The 20469-nt window shown below is 39.4% G+C and overlaps 1 protein-coding gene across 1 annotated transcript in view; it reads right to left on the bottom strand.

Annotated features, from left to right (window-relative positions):
- The window catches only part of ppp1r16b (protein phosphatase 1, regulatory subunit 16B), a 101187-nt gene that overhangs the window by 23920 nt on the left and 56798 nt on the right, over positions 1-20469 (bottom strand). The window contains exons 3-4 of the mRNA XM_046029616.1: positions 13083-13153; positions 806-951 (exon numbers count right to left, since the gene is read on the bottom strand). Of these exons, the coding sequence (XP_045885572.1) occupies positions 806-951; positions 13083-13153 (217 nt within the window). The remainder of the gene's footprint in view (positions 1-805; positions 952-13082; positions 13154-20469) is intronic.

Genomic DNA, 20469 nt, shown 5'->3' with positions numbered 1-20469 from the left:
AATATTATCGCTTGCACAGTGCTCCTTGGGATGTTTAAAGCTTGGGAAATCTTTTTGTATCCAAATCCAGCTTTAAACTTCTCCACAACAGTATCTCGGACCTGCCTGGTGTGTTCCTTGTTCTTCATGATGCTCTCTGCGCTTTAAACGGACCTCTGAGACTATCACAGAGCAGGTGCATTTATACGGAGACTTGATTTCACACAGGTGGATTCTATTTATCATCATTAGTCATTTAGGTCAACATTGGATCATTCAGAGATCCTCACTGAACTTCTGGAGAGAGTTTGCTGCACTGAAAGTAAAGGGGCTAAATAATTTTGCACGCCCAATTTTTCAGTTTTTTATTTGTTAAAAAAGTTTGAAATATCCAATAAATTTCGTTCCACTTCATGATTGTGTCCCACTTGTTGTTGGTTCTTCACAAAACATTACAGTTTTATATCTTTATGTTTGAAGCCTGCAATGTGGCAAAAGGTCGAAAAGTTCAAGGGGGCCGAATACTTTCCCAAGGCACTGTAACTTCAGCTTGATGCAAATGGGGTAAAATGTGTCAGGAACTTGTTTTTCTTTACTTTTCTCAACTTCTGAACAAGAACTCAACTCTCATAAATTACTGCAAATTGAACACAATGATTAGCTGAATCAGTAATACATTTTCATTGTTGTTACTATATGATGGTTCAAACCACTTTCTTTCTTTCTTTCTCAAACAGAAGTGTTCTTTATTCCAGGCGAGACACCTCCACAATAAATCAATGCAGGAAACCCTGGTGGAGTTCCTGGTGTAGCGTATCTGTCTTACTGTGCTATGAGTATCTTGACCAGTCCTGCGTGGCCACATGTAGCAGCAGCGTGCAGCGGCGTCCACAGCTCGTTGTCCTGAGCGTTGACGCTGGCTCCTCGGTCCAGCAGGATCTTCACCATCTCCTCATAGTTATCTATACAACACTGTAACGAAAGAGAGGGAGAAGGGGGAAAGAAGAAATGCGTTTCATTTTTGATACTGTAAGACTTGCTGGTGTAATACCCCATACGGAGTTAGATGGAGGAAAGAAGTACGACAAGTTGGGGGTAAAGGAGTAAGAAAGAAATGGATAAAGAATAAATGATATTGAGTGAACAGGAGGCAAGAAGGCAGAGAAGGGAAATGCAACAGAGTTAACGCTTTGCAAGATATGTGTCTGTATCTGCCGTTTTTAACTCAACCACAAAGTAATGTGAGAACGCTGGCGACAGATTGACTCTTGTTTGGAGGAAAATGAAATGCTGACTGAGAAGAAGCTCTACGTTTTGTTATTTTCAGTCTGGTCGTAACAGTGAGTACTCAGCTGTGCTGTAACACTTCAACACCTTAATCATTGTAAAAAAGGAATGAAAAGAGACTCATGTGCCACCTAGAGCACAGACGAACAAGAAGTCCATTGAGAAGTCTAACCGCATCTCTACAAGATAGCTTATTGCAGAGTGCAAAGCTGAGAACACATTAAGCCAATTTGAACACAGTTGTTCTGACATCTCGCCCATTGTGTGGGTTGTTCCCTGGATCTGAGACAAAACTGGAAATGCACCCATAACTCACACCCATTCACAGACACAGAGAAACAAAGACGAAGAGGGACAGAAAGTATTTTCCTTGTTAGACTTGGGTGTGATTATAGGGTGTGGAGGAAGGAATTTTTTTCCATGAAAACCATCCTCCAGTCTAGCTGCTGTCAGCAACAGCAGTTTTCTCCATCAGAGCTAATTGGTGTGAGTGTGGCAGAACAAAGATGGCCGAGAAGACAAGGGAGGAAAAACAACACCGAGAGACAGACTGCACGGAGCGTGAGGATTCAGAGCAACCGTTTCAGCAAGAGCCTGTGTTATTATTTGTGCTGCTAAAGTTGCGGGTTTGAATCTGTTGTAATCTCTCATCACTCACTCTAAAGCAGAAATGTCATGAAAAATCTTTCTTTGTTCTCAGAAACAGTTGCATGTTGTTACCAACGAGAACCTTCACTTCTGTGAGAGGCCACCGAGGTGTTTTCATTTCTCTACGCTCCGTTTTGAAATAAAAATGAGACATCTGTCATAATAAAATGTAAAATCTCCTCTGACAAAATGACTGCTGTTGATCCCATTATGATTCTATCCACTGAAAGCCATTTATTGACGTTTTAAACAATGAGAGTGAAATAGGACAAAAAATAAAGGTTTATAACAAAATTAAAATAACAAAAAATCCTGATTTCCACCCAACAAATGAATCCTTCAGTGCAAACATTAAAGTCTCTAATTATTAATTCACCTGGAAAATTGTGATGGGAATTTCTTTACTACCTTCCAGCATTTAGTATACTTAATGGTTAATCAAGAAGATTAGCAGATTAGAATATAATGAAATTAATTAATACATTTTTGCAGCCAATATAAATGTATTCGGGCAAAAGGAATTATATGAGATCTATAAACTACATTTTTGTGAATGCAAACTGATTTTATGATTTTGTTTTATTTCTGTAGTCACTCAACTAATGACAATCCCTGACTACTAGTTGATACTGAGGACAAAAGGATGGTGCAGTGCCCAGGAAAATCTTCCTTCCTTCAAACATTTGTCCTTATTAATAAAAGTATTATATGGCCGTTATTTTTTACTAAAGGCCCATAAACCAACCGCTGCCATTTTACAGAATTTTAACATCAATTGTCTGTTTCAGGTTTCAATTGACATTAAAAGGAAGTTCCAAACATTTTAGGTAACAGGTAATAAATGCTTACCTTTTTTAATTAAATTTTTTTGGCATAATAATATTATAGTGCCTGCTGCCTCGGTTTACACTGTGCTCCATCTTTTGGGCAATTGACAAAGTGAGCGGCAGCGAAGTTTCTTTCTAGAGCAGAGGGGACAGGCTGGAAAGAGACTGTACATCAGCAAGTAACTGAGTTACAGGCATTAATGAACCTCATCACCATCCCTGCAGATGTGTTATGGTTAAGATTCACCAAGAAAGAGTAATGTGTCAACGCCCCTGAAAAGTTTGATGTGAATTTGAAAAAGTGACCCATTAGAATTAAGAGATAACTTAAGTCACTGATTCACAAAAATGTCATTAATAAGAAATGGCATGCACGGATGAATGAGTTAATTCACTTTATCTAGTCTTTAAGTGGCCCGCATCCTATGGGTTTTTCATGCAGTTGTTCTACTGAACCAAAGTTCGGCTCTTTTCAGACATGAAACAAGTAACATTACATTAATCTGACAATATTAGATTTAGACCTGTGCAGTGCTGAAAGTGTTACAAAAATCTTACTAGGTGCAACCTAGTAGTTAAGGTACAAATTAATTGACATGCTGTTACACATCTGTTGTTTTGAGTGATAAGGTTCTTATAAAGAGTTTCTTTTTCACCCCCCAAAAGAATTCTTCACCTTTTACACTCATCTTTTAGTATTCCTCCACACTGCACATGCTCACCATATAAACCTTGAGAAGTTGAGTTGCACCAAGAAGACTGTTTTTCTTGTTCATGGATTTACATAGAGGATGAACAGAACTGCAATCTCTGGAGGTTTCTAGTATCTGACAATAGGAGCAAGAGCAAGTCAGACAATAATACAGAGAGAGGCACAAACATGAATATAAACCACAGGATGGAAGTGCCAGGAAAAAGAAGGGGAGGGCAGATTAGAAGACAGACGAAAGTGACTTTGGAAAATGCAACTACTGCAGACTGTCTTCTTCAGCCTCCTATTGACATCATTTAGATTTAGACTTTTAAATGCTTTTAGCACAGTTAATGGGCGTACAGCACCGGTAACAGACCAATGTATCACAAATGAACAACAACACAACAACAACAGAACATTACACCGCAATTAAATATAGTAGGGAAAAAATAAATGTTACTTTTCTGACAATAAATATCCGTGCAGTAGTAAGTATAAGTGTTGATCCTGCATTGAAGAACTGAGCACAGAAACTGTTATTTTGCGACAAGGCGAGCAGATGTGAGTGAGGTGATTTAATGAGTAAGACCGTCACCTTTGGTACCACATACATACATGCCGGCCTAAAACAAAACCAAAATCTGTCTTCTGACACCTGCCTTCCAACTCTGTGTCTGCCTTCCTACACAAATGTTAATCTCAACGCTTAAACAGCGGTTTAGACTGAATAGACTGTTAGACCACATTGGTGTAGGAATAAAGTGAGTTGCGTGTGTTTTCTGGAGTTTCGTAGCTTCGACTGCAAAGTCTACTCATATATGGCAGTTCTGACAGGAGTCTGTGTGTGGGGGGGTTTACATAATTTAATATAAAAACACAACAGAGGAAATGAAATTACTTGACAGATGCACAGGATAGATAGCAGGAATACAGATAAGAGGTGAAACAGATGCATAGAAAACACAACCACAGACTGACTGGAAACACTGTGGGCTGACAAACACATCCTGTAAGTAACATTTTAGTCGCAGTGAAAGTATGTACGTGAAGATTACCAGTTCAAAATGTTCACACGAGAATTATTTTGATTAGTACATTGTTTGTGTGAGTTAACTGACCAGTAAAACACAATTTGGCTCAGGAGCTACTGTTCATGTGACCCATGTGTCCTAAAGAAACAAAAAGTCAGACACAAGGATAATTTTTGTTTCAGGATTTGTGTGAATGTTCTCAAAGTAACCTGGGCAATATGTTGCCTGGTTACATACTTCTTAATGGCCACAAAAATGGTGAAAAGTGTGGAAGATCAACTAAATGCATCATAACATATTCCTTAATCGACGTGTAAATCATTTACATACAGTATTTAGTGGTGGCTAACGTTAGCAAACTTTAAATACTAACTTACATTACTGAGTCCATTTACTAAATGAATGAATCTTCTCTGATTCTGATGTACAGATACATCACTTGCTACTGATTTATTGTGTAAAATACCAACAACTCCCAAACAGGAAACTACCAACATGAACATGTCAGACAAAACAAAGTAAAATGAAATGTTTATTCAGTCTGATCATCAGGCTAGACAATATAAACATCGGACATGTTATCAGCCTCTGCTGATACATATTCTTCTCTTTTGTTGCCTAAAATGCTGTCCCGGCGATTTTTAAAGTGAAAGATTGCAGAAATCTCTGATATGTTTATGAGGAGGAGAAAAAAAGCTGCATGATACTAAAAGCAGGCTTGCGGCATCAAAAGAAAAGAAGACTTGAAGGCCACAGTATGGAGATCCTGGTCCCAGTCAGGAAGAGGTTCGCTTAGATGTAGTTTGTTCTGAATTTCTTCTCAAGCACTCTGCACCAGTCTTGGTATGAAAGGATTATGTGCATAAAATAAAATAATCACAACCTTTTTTTTTTTTAAGTAAAGAATATAAATTCAGTTGGACTTGGTGTGAAAGGCCTTTAATGTGATGCTCAGATAAGGAAAGTAAGAGACAGGAAGAATAAAGTGTCTATACGACCTTGTTAAATAAAGCTGCCGAAAGAGGAAGTGATACTCTGTGGAGGTTGGTTTTATTTCTGTCAACTACTTCCGGCGTAAACAATGTGAAAAGCACAGCAAAGACAACAGATTCAAAGGAAGCGACTGAAGAACATGAGTCACAAATATCCTTATTATCATATGTGTGTTGGTGTGTATGATGGCATTAAATTTGCAACTTGTCCATCTCCTTACACAGAGATGGTAATTCACAGAGCAAGTTACGGATTTCATTCTCTCTCCGAGTATGGTAATTGGCAAGCTTGAAGATATAATTCAGGAAAAATGAGCAGCCTCATAAAACTGCCAAGAACAAGACTCTTGAGAGACGTACAAGCTTGTCAAAGACATCCGATACACTGACGGATTAGCTCACATCTAAAGCTCCAGCCGGCAGCAGTGGCATGGCAGATGTCGTAAGAAAAACCCAAGAGAGACTGCAACCTACACACCAGTTAACACCTAGGCTAATCTCTTAACCTCCTTCTGAATAAACCCACATCCTTCAGCCCACCTGCTAGCTGACTGCTAGGCTAATCTCTTATTTTTTTCCTCTGAAATAAAAATCAAACATACTTGCACCCACAAGCTAACTAACCATAAAACTAAACTCCTAGTCTTCCCCTGTAGATCACTAGACCCCTTCTTGTCTTGGCAACAAGACAATGAGCCAAGCAAGAAAATAATGTGCCTTTCATGAGAACTATTCACACAAGGATAGGGAGTGCGGCTTTGACAAAGGCTCAGATTATTCCTGGAAAACAACAGCAACAGTCTTGCTGGGATCCGTCAGTGGGTTGAGGGGACTGTGGTCTGGGTTGAGGAGCAAAATGACAAGGTAATAAGGCTGACTATGGCTGTATGGCTGAAAACAGGGCTAGTGCCAGAGACGGAGCTGGCTATGAAACTGAAATACTGAGGGGTTAAGTGAGCAAGAACAGGACCAGGTGGTGGAGAGCACAGCTGAGACTGCAGGAGGTAAAAGGATAAAAGGGCTTTAAATTATTTTACCAGAGCTGATGGGACTAATGCAAATCATGAAGAGGGAAGGGGGTCTGAGTGAAGAAACTCAAGATGCCAAGTTCAGCTGTTGAGAATTACACCTAAAAGGCTAAATGAATTAAATTCAGGCTGTGACAAACAGCTGGGGCTTCAGGAGTGCGGTGGATCATTTCTGAGCTTAGGTACAGCTCAAACCACTGTTGCATTTAATTTTCCAACCTCTCTCCTTCACATACTGTCTAACAGGGCATCACATCTCTGAAAAACACATTACTCAGAGAAATTACAGGTGCTAAGAAAGGCTAGATTGACAGTTCTAGGGTTATTACTGAATTTGGGGAGCTGAGTGTAAGGACATGGTACTGGAAGGCTGTAGTAACTAATGACAAGGCTGATGAAAAGCCTGCCTCCATTCATCTCTGTACCCGTTTCTGTCATCTCTGCATAAATACTTGAGCCTGACAATAGTTTGTTTAGCTGTCCCAGATGACCTGCAGTATTAAACCACATTTGCTGTTTTATTGTTTATTTTCACCAGTAACCACAGGTGTCACATGCACTGCATTCTGCAGTTACATTTACAATCACAGGTTTTAACCATCACTGAACTGCCTTCTTGGCGGAAGTCTGAGAGTATCTAGCATGTAGTTGTCATTATGGATCTACCATGTTTTTAGTAGTCTGTTCACACGGATACAGGCTAATAAAAATGAAAGTGCAAATATTAAACACTAATGTTAATTAAGCCTAAATACATTTTTAATTTGAAAGTCCAGCCCCCACAGTGTCTGCTTAGAGAAATTCTGGCCCTTGAACAAATGTAGATGAGGACCCCTGCTTTAAACCAAATGTCTTTCCCTGAACTGATTGGCTCATAGAACGCGTGGTGCTAGCGGCTAGAGAGAAAGAGCTGTTTTTAAAAGCGTCTTCAGATCAGTATATTTTCTATCTGGATATCTGTGCTCTGGAATTAAGTTTCACTCCTACATTCTTGCTCATACTTTCAGATATATGTATTTGAGATGTGTCAAGTTATAACTACAAACCAAACATTTCCTGCTGCTTCACATTAAAAGCTGTCCCCCAGCAAAACGGCCCTTACTGTGATGCAGCCACAGAATATTTAATGTATTGCAACTAGGGCTGCACGATTTGGCCAAAGTGATCATGACGATTATTTTGATCTATAATCGAGATCACAATTATTTATCACCATGATTCATTGATTTTAGGGACAAGATATTTTTATTGCACTTTCTAATAAAACAATTAAATAAACAGGCAACTGTTTTCACATCCACACAAGAAGCTCTCTAACTAAAGCGTTTGCCAAAACCAAAACACAAAGCGCACAGCACCCCTGAACCTAGTGGAACCTAACATACAACACACTACTGTGGGTACAAGAAGGGTATCAGTTCTTAAACCTTATTCCTGGCCCACTTCCTTACCTTTGCACAATTTACCCAATCACGTACACAATGTGAGCCAATGTGAGACTAACAAAAACACTAAGTACATCAAGCTCTGAGACATGTGTCGCCGAGGCAAGCAAATCAGGATTGATAGCTGCCCCGAACTGCAGATCCAGCAGGCTTTTAAACAGGTGGTGGTTTTCACTGGCGCTCCTTGATTGGCCAGCAGTAGCATGCCGCACCAATCGATGTCGTGTTCACAGGAACCCAGGAAGTAGGCGGGGCCTCCCCGCATCGTACAGCCAATCCTCACTGTGGCTTGGCACAGCTAGCTCAGCCTAACAAATACTCACAAGCACAGGTAAAAATACAGACGGGTGCCGGCGGCAGCCGTAACAAGTGCATCATCTCCTAGAAGCTAAATATAAATAACATTTTACCCAGTCCATTGTTGGCTGTTGTTATATTGTCCTTTTTGCGTTTCTACCTATGGCTTCTACTCTGCTTACCAGCAATGGCTCTTTCATCGCTGCATCTCCCACAGGGAGCATTTCAGAATCAGAGCGTTTTACCTGCCTGATTTTGCTGACATGTTTAGATTTTGTTGATTTGGTAATCAACAAACTTAATTAAGTAGGCAATGTAGATAAATGGTTATTTTTTCTGTTTTAACTATGTTTTTGTTGATTTATGATTGGGAGTATGCATAGGGTGTTTTATTCTTGCCCAGTTCGATGTGCTCTGTGCAGCCTGACGGGGCTTCCGTCAAAAATAGACTTGTGTATTCTTTGCAGAGCTGAGCCGAGAGCTGCTTCTAGCACGCCTCTGGGACGCGCTGCGTCTGATCGTCTCCCAAGCATTGACTACAAGGGCCGCGACCAGCTCCGGCAGCGGAAACATGCGGACTCGTTGACTTTGCTGTTCAGGATGCGCGCGCAGCCAAACCGGCCCCTGGGCTGTAAGTTTAGCAAGCGCTTGATTTGATATGCATCAGAGTTTTCCATAAGCGGAGCATGCATTTTAAAGATGCATGTTAAACATGTTCATTTAATTGTGGGAAGCTAACACATTTAAACTAATCAGCTAAGCTTATTAAATATATTCACATAAATAACACTGATCAGACATTGAACATGCTTCGTAGGAGTTCCCATTAAAACTGTGACAACTTTAACTATGCCATCGCTGATCGCAGACCGGGGATCTCCCCGCATATGTCTTTCCCCCACCCACTTTTTAACAAATCTGTTGTAAAGATAAAATAAATATCCCTGGAATGAGTCATCAGTGTAACTAATCAACTGGACATGGTTAAACTAAAGCAAAAATAATGTATAACTAAAATGTTTGCTGACCACAGAAACTGTGGTGTAAGGGCATTTTCTGTAGGGGTGGAGGGACCGGGTTGCCCATCTTAGTTTCTTCCACTCTTCAAGAACATACTTCCTTCTTCTCGTGATGCATTTTGCTCTCGACCAAGCTTCCTCTAGTTAAAGACACACCAGCTCACCCGAGTTTACCAACAGTTGCAGTAGTGCACAGTTATAATTTGCAATTTACTCACTGGTTGCTGTGCAAATGTTATCTTTAAGATGTGGACCATTCATAATATTAGACCTCACAGTATTGACCAAATTGGATGACTTCCAGCTCTGACTAGTGAATGAGAGGAAGTTTGGAATATGGCAACATTTTGAGATCATAATGAGGTCACTGACTAGTTGACGTCAGCAAAAAGAGGACATTGAAAAATGACAGCAAACTGATTTGTAGGCGAAACGTTAACTGCAACCACTCACTGAATATTTATAGATACTCTGTCATGTCTGGACCACGTGCAATGAACTGCAGGGGTGTTGTGCAACACAATAAGATACTTATGTATTCTGCAATATAATGTTTTAAATGTTGCAGGGAAGAATACTGCAACAAAAAACATTAAGTATATAGAAATAATCCTACCCCCATCGAAAACAGCATTGTCTGAAGACTTGCCAAACACCAAAATAGCGCACACTGTTTTTTAATTATTAGTCAGAATTGTACAATTGTGGAAATTTATCATGGCATAAATAATTGCATTCTCATTCTTGAGAACAGCGAGGTAAACGGTAGAGAAAGACGTTTGTGTAAGAAAATGATCAGCCAGGAAGTGGCCAGATGATGTCGCTTTTGCTGGACAATCCTGCTCGAGTCCTCACAGTGGTCTTATTAAAATGAGGATGTTGTGATTATGACGCAGCATTAATGACTGTCTGAACATGGCCTTACACACAGTAATCCAAACAGAAACATGCATACATAACCTTGTCATTGAACAAAAGGTCTCCATTTGTCCTTCACATCATCCCAAAAAAAATGCTAGGTTCTCTACCAGAATCGAAGCTGTCAAGGAGCTTTCATGTAGTGTGCGTGTGTGTGTGTGTGTGTGTGTGTGTGTGTGTGTGTGTGTGTGTGTGTGTGCCCTGCAAGCCATCTATTGATTTATGTCTCATAGCAGTGAGGTGAGACCAACCTTAGATAGGTATGACATCTCATTTAGAGAAACATCACCCCAACTTTCCTTCATTTATCTCGCCCCCTGCCATATGATGTGTGTGTGTGTGTGTGTGTGTGAGAGTGAGTGAGTGAGTGAGTGAGTGAGTGAGTGAGTGAGTGAGTGAGAGAGAAGACGTGTCATGTGGTGGTATTCGTCAAATCGTAGCAGAAGGGAAAAGGTCTCATCTCAAAGACAGTGTGCAGTCAGACCCATCCAAATAGCAGATTATCGGGAACACACACATTCAAAGCCGAAAGGTCAATCTGATGGCCCACAGCCCACAGCTTTTAAAACACCAGCCACACCGGTGGTGACTGATGGACTTCAATTTTCTCTCCTTGTTCATTTCTCTGCCTCCCAGCAGGAACCTGAATATTAGGCTTTAAGCAGCTGAGAGGGAAAGAGACTCGGCTGTGTTAGCTGAGGCAGAACGAAAACAGGCAAAGAAGGAGAGAGGACATAAACTGTCAGAGGTATAGTACAACTGTAGAGAGAGATAAATCAGAGGGGCCGGGAAGGGTGAAAAGCAGGGAAGAAACTGAGGTAATAGATGATGATTTATTTAACTTAAGAGAGAAAGCATGGTGTCTTTTTACACTGTGTGTATCTCCTTCTCTGCCCATAAAGATGCTGTCTAGGCCTTGATGTGGGATTAGATTTTGAGCTTCTCCAGGGTTTGACATTTCAGTGTACGAGGGACAAACCAAATGGTTTGATGCTTGTTTGTGTTTACGGTCAGCCATTGCAGAAGCTTTATGGACAGTCTTCAGTTTGAATAATCAATCCTTTCTGGCTGGTAAGAACAGAAGAATGTGCCAGTTTAACAAAGCCGTTTAGACTTCTCTGTTGTGTTTAGGCCAGTCTTAATTTTGCTCTTAAATTTGTCTAATCCAGGTTAGACAGCTTCAAAAATGTAAGCCTAAAAAGTTAGCTAGCCTACCCACCAGGCTAACTCAGAAATACAGTAAGTGCTGAGTTTTCATTCTTTTAATTTGTCATTTGCTAACTATTTTGTAGAGCGAGTAATGAGAAGAGAAAGACTTATTTAGAGAGCTAAACAAATGTTTGTACGCTGAAAAGTGGGCCAGTCTCTTTCAGTGTGGTGACGGGAACTGGCTGTAAGTCAGAGGAATGAAGGAAAAACACTTTTCACACCAAAGGTTGGACAATTTGTGACCAAATGAGACAAGTAATGATCCATTATTTACACAGACAACTGAGCAGTGTTCAGTGAAAAGTGATTTGGAGCACTGATTTGGATGAGTTGGAAGCTTTGATTATTGTGCCAGTAATGGCTCTAAGAAGCAAGCGAAAATAGGCAGATCTCCTCTATCAATTTCCTACATCAAAATGGACTAATTTCCCCAATACTGAACTCATTTCCTCACTATTAAAGATCATTTTTTTCAGTGTCAGAAAACCTCAACACATTCTGCACAAGGCCTTTAATTCCTACTGCTGCACTACACAACTAAATCACACCAGGAAATGATTTAATTAGACAGTATTTCCACAAAGACATGGTAATGGTAAAGTTGGATCTTCTAAAAGAAGAAGAGAGTCACAAGACACTCCAAAGATGGAAAACAAGAAGATGTGGAATATGTATATAACAGAATAAACTCAATAAAATATCAGTTTCAAAGGTCAAGTACCTTTTGCAGAATGGGATTTTGTACAGTCTTCAGTATTTTATATTGAATCTAATATTAAAATTGAGCAGTATGTCAGTCTTGAAAATTTGCTATTTGTCCTCAATATTTTGTATAGCAGAATAAAAACTGATTTAAAAAACTGATTCAAAACTGACGACACACAAAGTTTTCTATTCACATATGAAATATTCAGATTAGGCAGTTCCTCAGGGAAAACTCTGGGAGATGAGGGGGAAACATATCTATTGTAAAAACAGTCAATCCTTCCTTCTTTCTTTCTTTATTCTGCCATTTGCCAATGTCATGTTTAGCTGCCTAAGGAAATTATAATTGAATTAAAATTGGCTTCAAAAACTGCATTTAAATTAAAGTTAATTTTGGAGATTACCCAAAAATAACTGACTGTCTTTCCGGACGTTTTATTTCCTTTTGCCCAGAGGAGGCTAATGTATGCTCCATAGCATATTCATTTCTAAAGGAAAAACTACGTAAGTGCTGAACAAGCACCACTACTAATGAAAACAATCAATGCTGACAAACTTACAGTATGTGTCTTCTGGAGAGAAAAAACAGCAACCTTTCAGCAGTTTCCCATTACATTTTAAATAATACAATTGTGTGATGCTATGGTTTGTTTTTCTTTCTGGACTTCATCTACAGATAACGCCTTTATCCAAAGTGCTTCACAATTTTGCCTCCTGTTCACCTCATTCACACACACCAGTGTTTTACCCAACACTTCAGCATGTGGACAGGGGGAGCCAGGGATCAAGTCACCAACCCTGCAATTAGTGGGAGACCGGCTCAACATGCTGGTGTTACCAGAAGACTTCTTCTATCCAACTACTTTCCATCATTTGTCATTTTCAAAAAAATGTTTATTAGTTATTAGGGCCCCAGGTTCAGGGAAAAACACCGTATGATAGAGACATATCAGAGAAGTCAGACACAAAGACAAAAGGTGGAAACAGAGTGAGACAATCTTACCTGATGTAGGGCGGTGAGACCGTCTTCATTGCAGAGGTCTGGACTCACGTTATTCTTCAGCAGGTAACGTACTGGTGGTAAGAGAGATGGAGAAGCACATAAGGAAAGGAGAAATTATGGATTTCTTTCAGTTGGCTTAAATAACTGCATTTCCTTTTACAATTTCAACCAGATTTAGAGGCTTCACCTGCACTGATGAAATACTATTTTATGGCTGAGAATAAAAATTAAAAAAAAATTCCGTTTAATGTCACTAGCTGCGAGTTAAGAGGCACACATGTTGCATGGCGATTCGGCTGTTCTACTATAATCAATATTTCAGAAATGATACGTTGTTCTGGCTGCTGCATACAAACAACAGATGCAGGATAAAAGCATTATGAGATTCCATACAACCCAATTCTTCTTGATTGCTTACACTCTGCACCTTAACTTAACCTTTTGTTACCCAGTAACATCAGCAACCAATCAATCTGCAATCCATTAGTCTTACTGCATCGTCATGATGCATCCCTGCAGGAACTTCAATCTCACAAATTATCAGCCCTGCCAGGATGTTACCCAACTGACCTTGGAAATATGGATGAAAGACGGATGAGGGGGACGGAGGATGATGTAATGATGCTCGGGATTACACCGTTTGTCTACCTCCTAGTCTAAACAGATAAACCCTCTGTCTGGAACCTAATTCACAAAATATCAACTATCACAGTCTGCACACTGGATAGCTGCCTGACTGCTAACGCCGCTAAACCTGCTGGGCAGGAAGTGGCAGTGGCACATAGGGCTCCTTTCCATGTCATTATTATCCCGTTTTTGGCAGTGCTGCCAGCTGCCTTTATTTCATAGAGACAAAAAAAACCCACAGTGAGTGGATAAATCAGGTTATGAAGCTGAAAGAGAGATGAGAGAGATTTGGGATGATAATTATTACATCTGTCCCTCAGACTGGCGGAAAAACAGGCTCATACATATGAACTATATACACCACGTGTAAGGGCACGAACACACAAAGCCAGAGGGCTATACACAGACACACACACACACACAAAACAGTCATTGATGTTTAATAACATCAATAGTGGAGGGGATCAAAGGTTTAACCCCCCCCTCCCAAAGATCTTGCCTTTATATTCAGTACCTTTATGTATCAATCTAAAAATAACATATTGTAAAGAGACTGTTTATTATGTTTTTGTGATGTTACTGTATAATAAAACACTTATCGATCCATCATTTTTGAGGATTTTCTACTTTTCTGTTTTACTTCGGTTTCGACTGTTGGCCAAATAAAACAGGACACTATATACTGTAGGACAAACGATTAGACAAGAAAATAATCAGCAGATGTAATAAACAATGAAAATAACTGTTTGTTGCAGCTCTTCACTGTAGCCCTGGCAGCAACAGTATCTACACAGGATGCATTCAGACACATCTTTGAGTGCAAATCACCTGCTTTTTGGCTCCCAACACACAAAACATAAGAAAATACGCTTCAGGTCGCAGTTACAGGTGTAAAGCGTTAGTTGAACACAAGCCATTAATCTGCCTGTGTTGACAGATGGATTGATTAAAATAGAAGCGTATCTGTTCCGTCAGACAGACGTGAGATGTTGACATTCAAAGGACACTGTTTAAAGAGATTTTAGTGAGTAAATCAAACTTAAACCGTAAAAGTGAGAAAATTACATGCTTGCACACACACAAACACTAACATGCCACACAATCAGTAATGTCATTGGCGCAATAGAAAAGTTAGTATTTATGCTCTGTTGCTGCTTGACAAAAATGGCATCTGGTCATTATGGAAACTGATTGAGTGCTTTTACAACAATAAAGTACAGTGATGTGCAGCCATCATCAGCCAAACTCTATTAGCCTACTTCCTGAATCCTGCATCTATTAGACCTCTATTAGGCATCCGATTGGTATCACTGTTAATGTCCAACTGTGAAATTTGACTTTGCCAGAATATTTTCAGTATTATCACAGTCATCTACACAGGAGCTCAGCAGCAGTCACATCTCCAGCATCAGCTGCCATTAAAATCCAAGGCCAGCAAACCAAAAACAAGCAAAACGAGCTGCTGCAGCCACGAAAACTGATGCCTCACTGTTCATGCACTCCTGTAAGAGGGAAGTGAGGGGGAAAAAGTGAAATATTACATCGAGTGCTGCGAGAATTGGATCCAAGGTTATCCACTGCGAGCTCAGTCTGACTGCAGCCCATAAATGTCACACACCATCTCTGCTTTCCACTGTATATTTGGAGCGCTGGTTTGTACATGAACAGTGTTCAGCCTGGATGGTAAACAACACATCTCGGAGGAACTACAGTCCTAACCTAAGCTTCATAGTCTGATTTTCTTGAAATTAGGTACCACGCTGTTTTTCAAAATCTTCAGGGGACCTTCTAAATGTCAAGTGTAGCTACCTAAGGAGATTATAATTGAATTTAAATTGCATCTTTAAAAAACTGCATTTAAATAAATCTATTTAGGAGGATGAATCGAGCACAATGTTCCCAGCGTATGCCCTGGTCACTGTGACTCTCAGTCAGTGGCTGAAGTATATGAATTTATTTATTTTTATCAACCAAACCAAAGCACAGTCAACTGTCTTGTGAGCCACTCACACACTATACTGCCAGCTCCACTGAAAAGGGTTTGCCACAATGTTTACTATAACATAGGCAGCTTCATAGCATAATCATTTTTAAAGAAATGTATATATCAAAACATTACACAGTGACCCTGCTTCAAACTAAGAAGCCATACTGACAAACAGAGATAGAGAATGTTTCTGCCACATCACAATGTTACTAAAGATAAGTCGATGCCAAAACTTGAGGTCTGTAAAATAATCAAAATTTGCACTGAAGAGGTTTAGGTACTTATTATTGGCTGCAAACTCAGTGGGAAAGGCATAATCTAAGCTTATTTTTATTTTTTTTAATCTAAGAGACAAAAAATCCAGATGTAAATAAATTCAGAATGCAACAGGACCTCATTACTTCATGTGATTTATCCAAGCGGCAACCTCCAGCTCTCACTTCCGATACCAATACAGAAGTATCTGAAACTGCAATTCATTGAGTGGCCACTTGAGGCTGGCTGCAGAAGGGAGTCAATCTCCATCAACCCCCATGTTAAAATGCCCAACTTTACAGCAGACTAAAACATGTTTACAAGCCTGGTTCAAAAAATGGTTTTAGTGCATATCACTAATTTTGCCCTTCGTGACAACTGTGAGGGGGGTGAATTTTTTTTATAACTCACCTGTTTAAATTATGTTAAGCCTTAAAGTTCTACATTATTAGGGGCGTGGCCGCTTTGACTGACAGGCACCTTTAGCCGCTGCCACTGCTAGCACTCGGTCCACCGTCTGTTAGCCTCCCTCAGCTACACGGAGCTCTGAGGCTAAGCCTGTCGGACATTTCTACATGCAGATACTGGATGAATAATGGCAGGCTATGCAGTTCATTGGAGAGAGAACCTCCAGGAAATCCGTGTTCTACTTGGTGAGTAAAATTCCTGTATTTTATTCATGTGTTAACATTTAACAGGTATCGCTGTCGGCATATAGCTTGTTGGCTTAACGTTAGCTTGTTACGCTAATTAGCCAGATATGAGCAGCCCCAAGCTGCTAAGTTAGTGTAAGTAAATAAGTTAGTGTAGATACTAGTCAGATACTTTTATAAGTGGCTGCACCTGATCCCGATGGACACTAAGGGTTTAAAGGCAGAGAGCCGAGGGGGGAACGGCTGCGGAGTTCTGCCTGAAACTGTCACACCGAGGAGCACCGATGCCACTATTTCAGTTAGCTGTCTCTCCCGAGGAGAGCCGTGCACATCCAAGTGTAACGTTACTGTTTAAAAACGATAACGTTATACTATTCTTTGTGAAGTTTTGTGACCTTTTTTGTCAGCATATAATGAGCGTTATGCCTGCAGACAGGTAGCTGGGCTGTAACTAGGGCAATGGTTTAGTTAAGGTGAGAAATTAGGTGTGTGAGAGCCGCCTCTGAGTTTGTTTGGTGGGTTAGAATTGGCCAAAAAAGGTAGTACAGTTCAATAAGAAATATAAAATAAGATCCTTATAATAAACGTTCAATAAGTTCTGACTTGAGTAGTTATTATTGCACAGTGTCCAGCAGAAAACCGTATATTGCACATATTAGGAAACAATGTATTTCACATTGCCACCCCTAATTACTGTCACATGCCAGAGAGGTTATCATGCTGAGGCGATCTCAGAGTTCAGTAGCTTTATGGCTCTTTGAAAGAAGCTGCTTAACGGTCTACCCATTGTTGTCTTTACAGGTGCCAGAGGAGCTGATTGCAGAACCCTCCAGATGTGATTAGCTGTGTCCAGCTCTTCAGGAGAGAACAGCTCCAGCTTCCAGCTCTTCAGCTCCTGCTTTTCTTTTTACTCACAACACCTGAACACTACTGATGTGAAAATATGACACTGGGTCCTTATCAACAGATTCTATCATTATAATAACTCTTACAACACATTTCAAGTCATACAAAACTACTTTTACATTTATTATACATAATAAAATCTTCATTCACCATCAGTTTCTTATTTTAATTTTAAATAGTGTGATCTAAACTTAATGTATTATAGTTAACAGCTGTAAATGAAAATATTAAGATGCTATTTATAGGCTAACATTTTACATATGTTAGTAGAAAGTAAAAAATGAAAGGTTGATGTTAGGTTGATATACTGTTTTATTTTGACATTTCTTTAAGAGACAAATGTGACATTGACTGAGAAGTTACTCTGTTGTGGAAAAAAAAAAAAGAATTATCTGCACACTGAATAGTTTTGAAGCCCTGTAGGAGGTGTCATTTATTGCAACCTCTGAGAAGGTCTTGTGTGGTTTACATTGTATAGACTCACCTATTTACTACATGTGCATTCGGTCAGCTCTGAGACCTCAGAGTTTGCAAGGTCACAATAAAAAACCCCTAGTGGGATTCATAATTACTCTGTGCAGATCATTCTTTGTTTCAGCACTTACCCACAGGATGGTTTGGATGTGCCCACATTATTCTGTGTTTAAACTAGACTTTTATCAGAGCAGCAAACAAGGGAAACTTCAGGCTCTTTTATACAGTATATGTTTACTGGGTGTATGGCTCCTTAATTATCTTAAAGCATAAGGTAGAAAGTAAAAATACTCCTGCACACACAGAAATATACTGCATAATTACTTTTCAACATTTCATGTGAAACATGTTGGGAGTATTTTCACTTTTCAACTTATCCTAAACTGATGTTCTTTAGCAAGAGTTCAGTTTTAATGTTTCATGTTTTATCTGTGGTATATCATTAGCTTTTCAGTAAGTAGTAAAGACAGGGAGTGCTAATATATATAGAATTTATTACAATGTGAACCATAAACCATATCTTTTTTTTTTTTTTTTTAATGGATCTATAACTCAAATATGTACAATATTTAAAACTCAAAGTAAACAGAAAGAGAGAACACCTTTCCACGTCAGTCCACGCCAACAGATACAGACTTCCATGCCAATAAGGCTTCCAGGGCTCTGCAGCTCTCTGGCACCAGTTAGGATATCTGATCCACAGTGTGACTCTAGGAGGAAATTGTGTAATAAATGCTTCAGGTGATGAAAAATATAAAGTAAATACAGAGGAGTCTTTAATAAATAGAAAATTAACTTCACCACAATATTCTAACATAATTCTATTCAAAAAGTGAATCTCTGATATATTCTAGATTCATTACACAAAGTGAAGTATTTCAAACCCTTTTTTTGTTTTCATCTTGATGATTATGGTTTACAGCTCATGGAAAAAAAAAACTTTAGTATCTCAAAATGTATAAACATTTTAGAATAAAAATACATTTCTGTATTATAAATTATACAGAAATGTCAACTTGAGAAGAGCCCTCTAATCAGCTAATTAACTCAAAACACCTGCAAAGGTTTCTGAAGCCTGTAATCTCTCAGTGTGGTTCTGATGCTCACAATGAAATTTTCCTCAGTATTCTAATTTTTTGAGATGCTCTTCTAAAAGATGCCTCAGTGTTTTAATGTTGACAGCACTACTATGTCACATAAGTGGGAGAAATGGAACAAGGGAGACAGTCTTTAAATGTTGTTGTGCTGTCGTCTTAAGACAGACAATTTTATATCAGCTGTCAAATGTCCAGTAGCCAAGTTGTTCTAGTAACGTTACTTAGTTAAAGCAGGCGTGGAGGCATCAGATCCTCAACAAGAATCTTGTGACCAATATAAAAAATACCTCTCTCTCTCTCAAGTGTCCTATTCCAGACAATAATCCGACACAGCCCTGCAGACAGCAGCAGCGTTACTCAATATAGCGGTGTGGGGAATTAATTAACGTGATAACAGCCATGGCTAACGTTTTACAAGTTATACGGCTTCCATCATGTAACTAAGGACTCTACCGCTAGCTTATTACGTTTATTACAAGTAACATACTGAGGTGACATCCAAATAAACGACTCGTACCCGCTAGTAACCAACAGTATGTAAAAGGGTTAATGGATTTGCTTCAAATTGTTCGTTTGAGCTGTAAGTAAACATTCACGTAATTAATAACTGATTCATAGTTAACTGTTAACGTTGGTCTCAACAAAATCTAACGTTAGTGTTGCAAAATAACGTTACCCCCTTTATATATTAAAAAGCATTTACAGTGGGTACGGAAAGTATTCAGACCCCTTTAAATTTTTCACTCTTTGTTTCATTGCAGCCATTTTCCAAAAATCAAAAAAGTTCCTTTTATTTCTCAGTAATGTACACTCAGCACCCCATCTTGACAGAAAAAAACAGAAATGTAGAAATTTTTGCAAATTTATTAAAAAAGAAAAACTGAAATATCACATGGTCATAAGTATTCAGACCCTTTGCCGTGACACTCATATTTAACTCAGGTGCTGTCTATTTCTTCTGATCATCCTTGAGATGGTTCTACACCTTCATTTGAGTCCAGCTGTGTTTGATTATACTGATTGGACTTGATTAGGAAAGCCACACACCTGTCTATATAAGACCTTACAGCTCACAGTGCATGTCAGAGCAAATGAGAATCATGAGGTCATAGGAACTGCCTGAAGAGCTCAGAGACAGAATTGTGGCAAGGCACAGATCTGGCCAAGGTTACAAAAAAAAATTCTGCTACACTTAAGGTTCCTAAGAGCACAGTGGCCTCCATAATCCTCAAATGGAAGACGTTTGGGACGACCAGAACCCTTCCTAGAGCTGGCCGTCCGGCCAAACTGAGCTATCGGGGGAGAAGAGCCTTGGTGAGAGAGGTAAAGAAGAACCCAAAGGTCACTGTGGCTGAGCTCCAGAGATGCAGTCGGGAGATGGGAGAAAG

The sequence above is a fragment of the Micropterus dolomieu genome, linkage group LG18, assembly GCF_021292245.1.
Source record: "Micropterus dolomieu isolate WLL.071019.BEF.003 ecotype Adirondacks linkage group LG18, ASM2129224v1, whole genome shotgun sequence".
Classification (NCBI taxonomy): Eukaryota; Metazoa; Chordata; class Actinopteri; order Centrarchiformes; family Centrarchidae; genus Micropterus; species Micropterus dolomieu.
The sequence above is the reverse complement of the archived record's forward strand: the minus strand, read 5'-3'. Positions and strand labels throughout refer to the sequence as shown.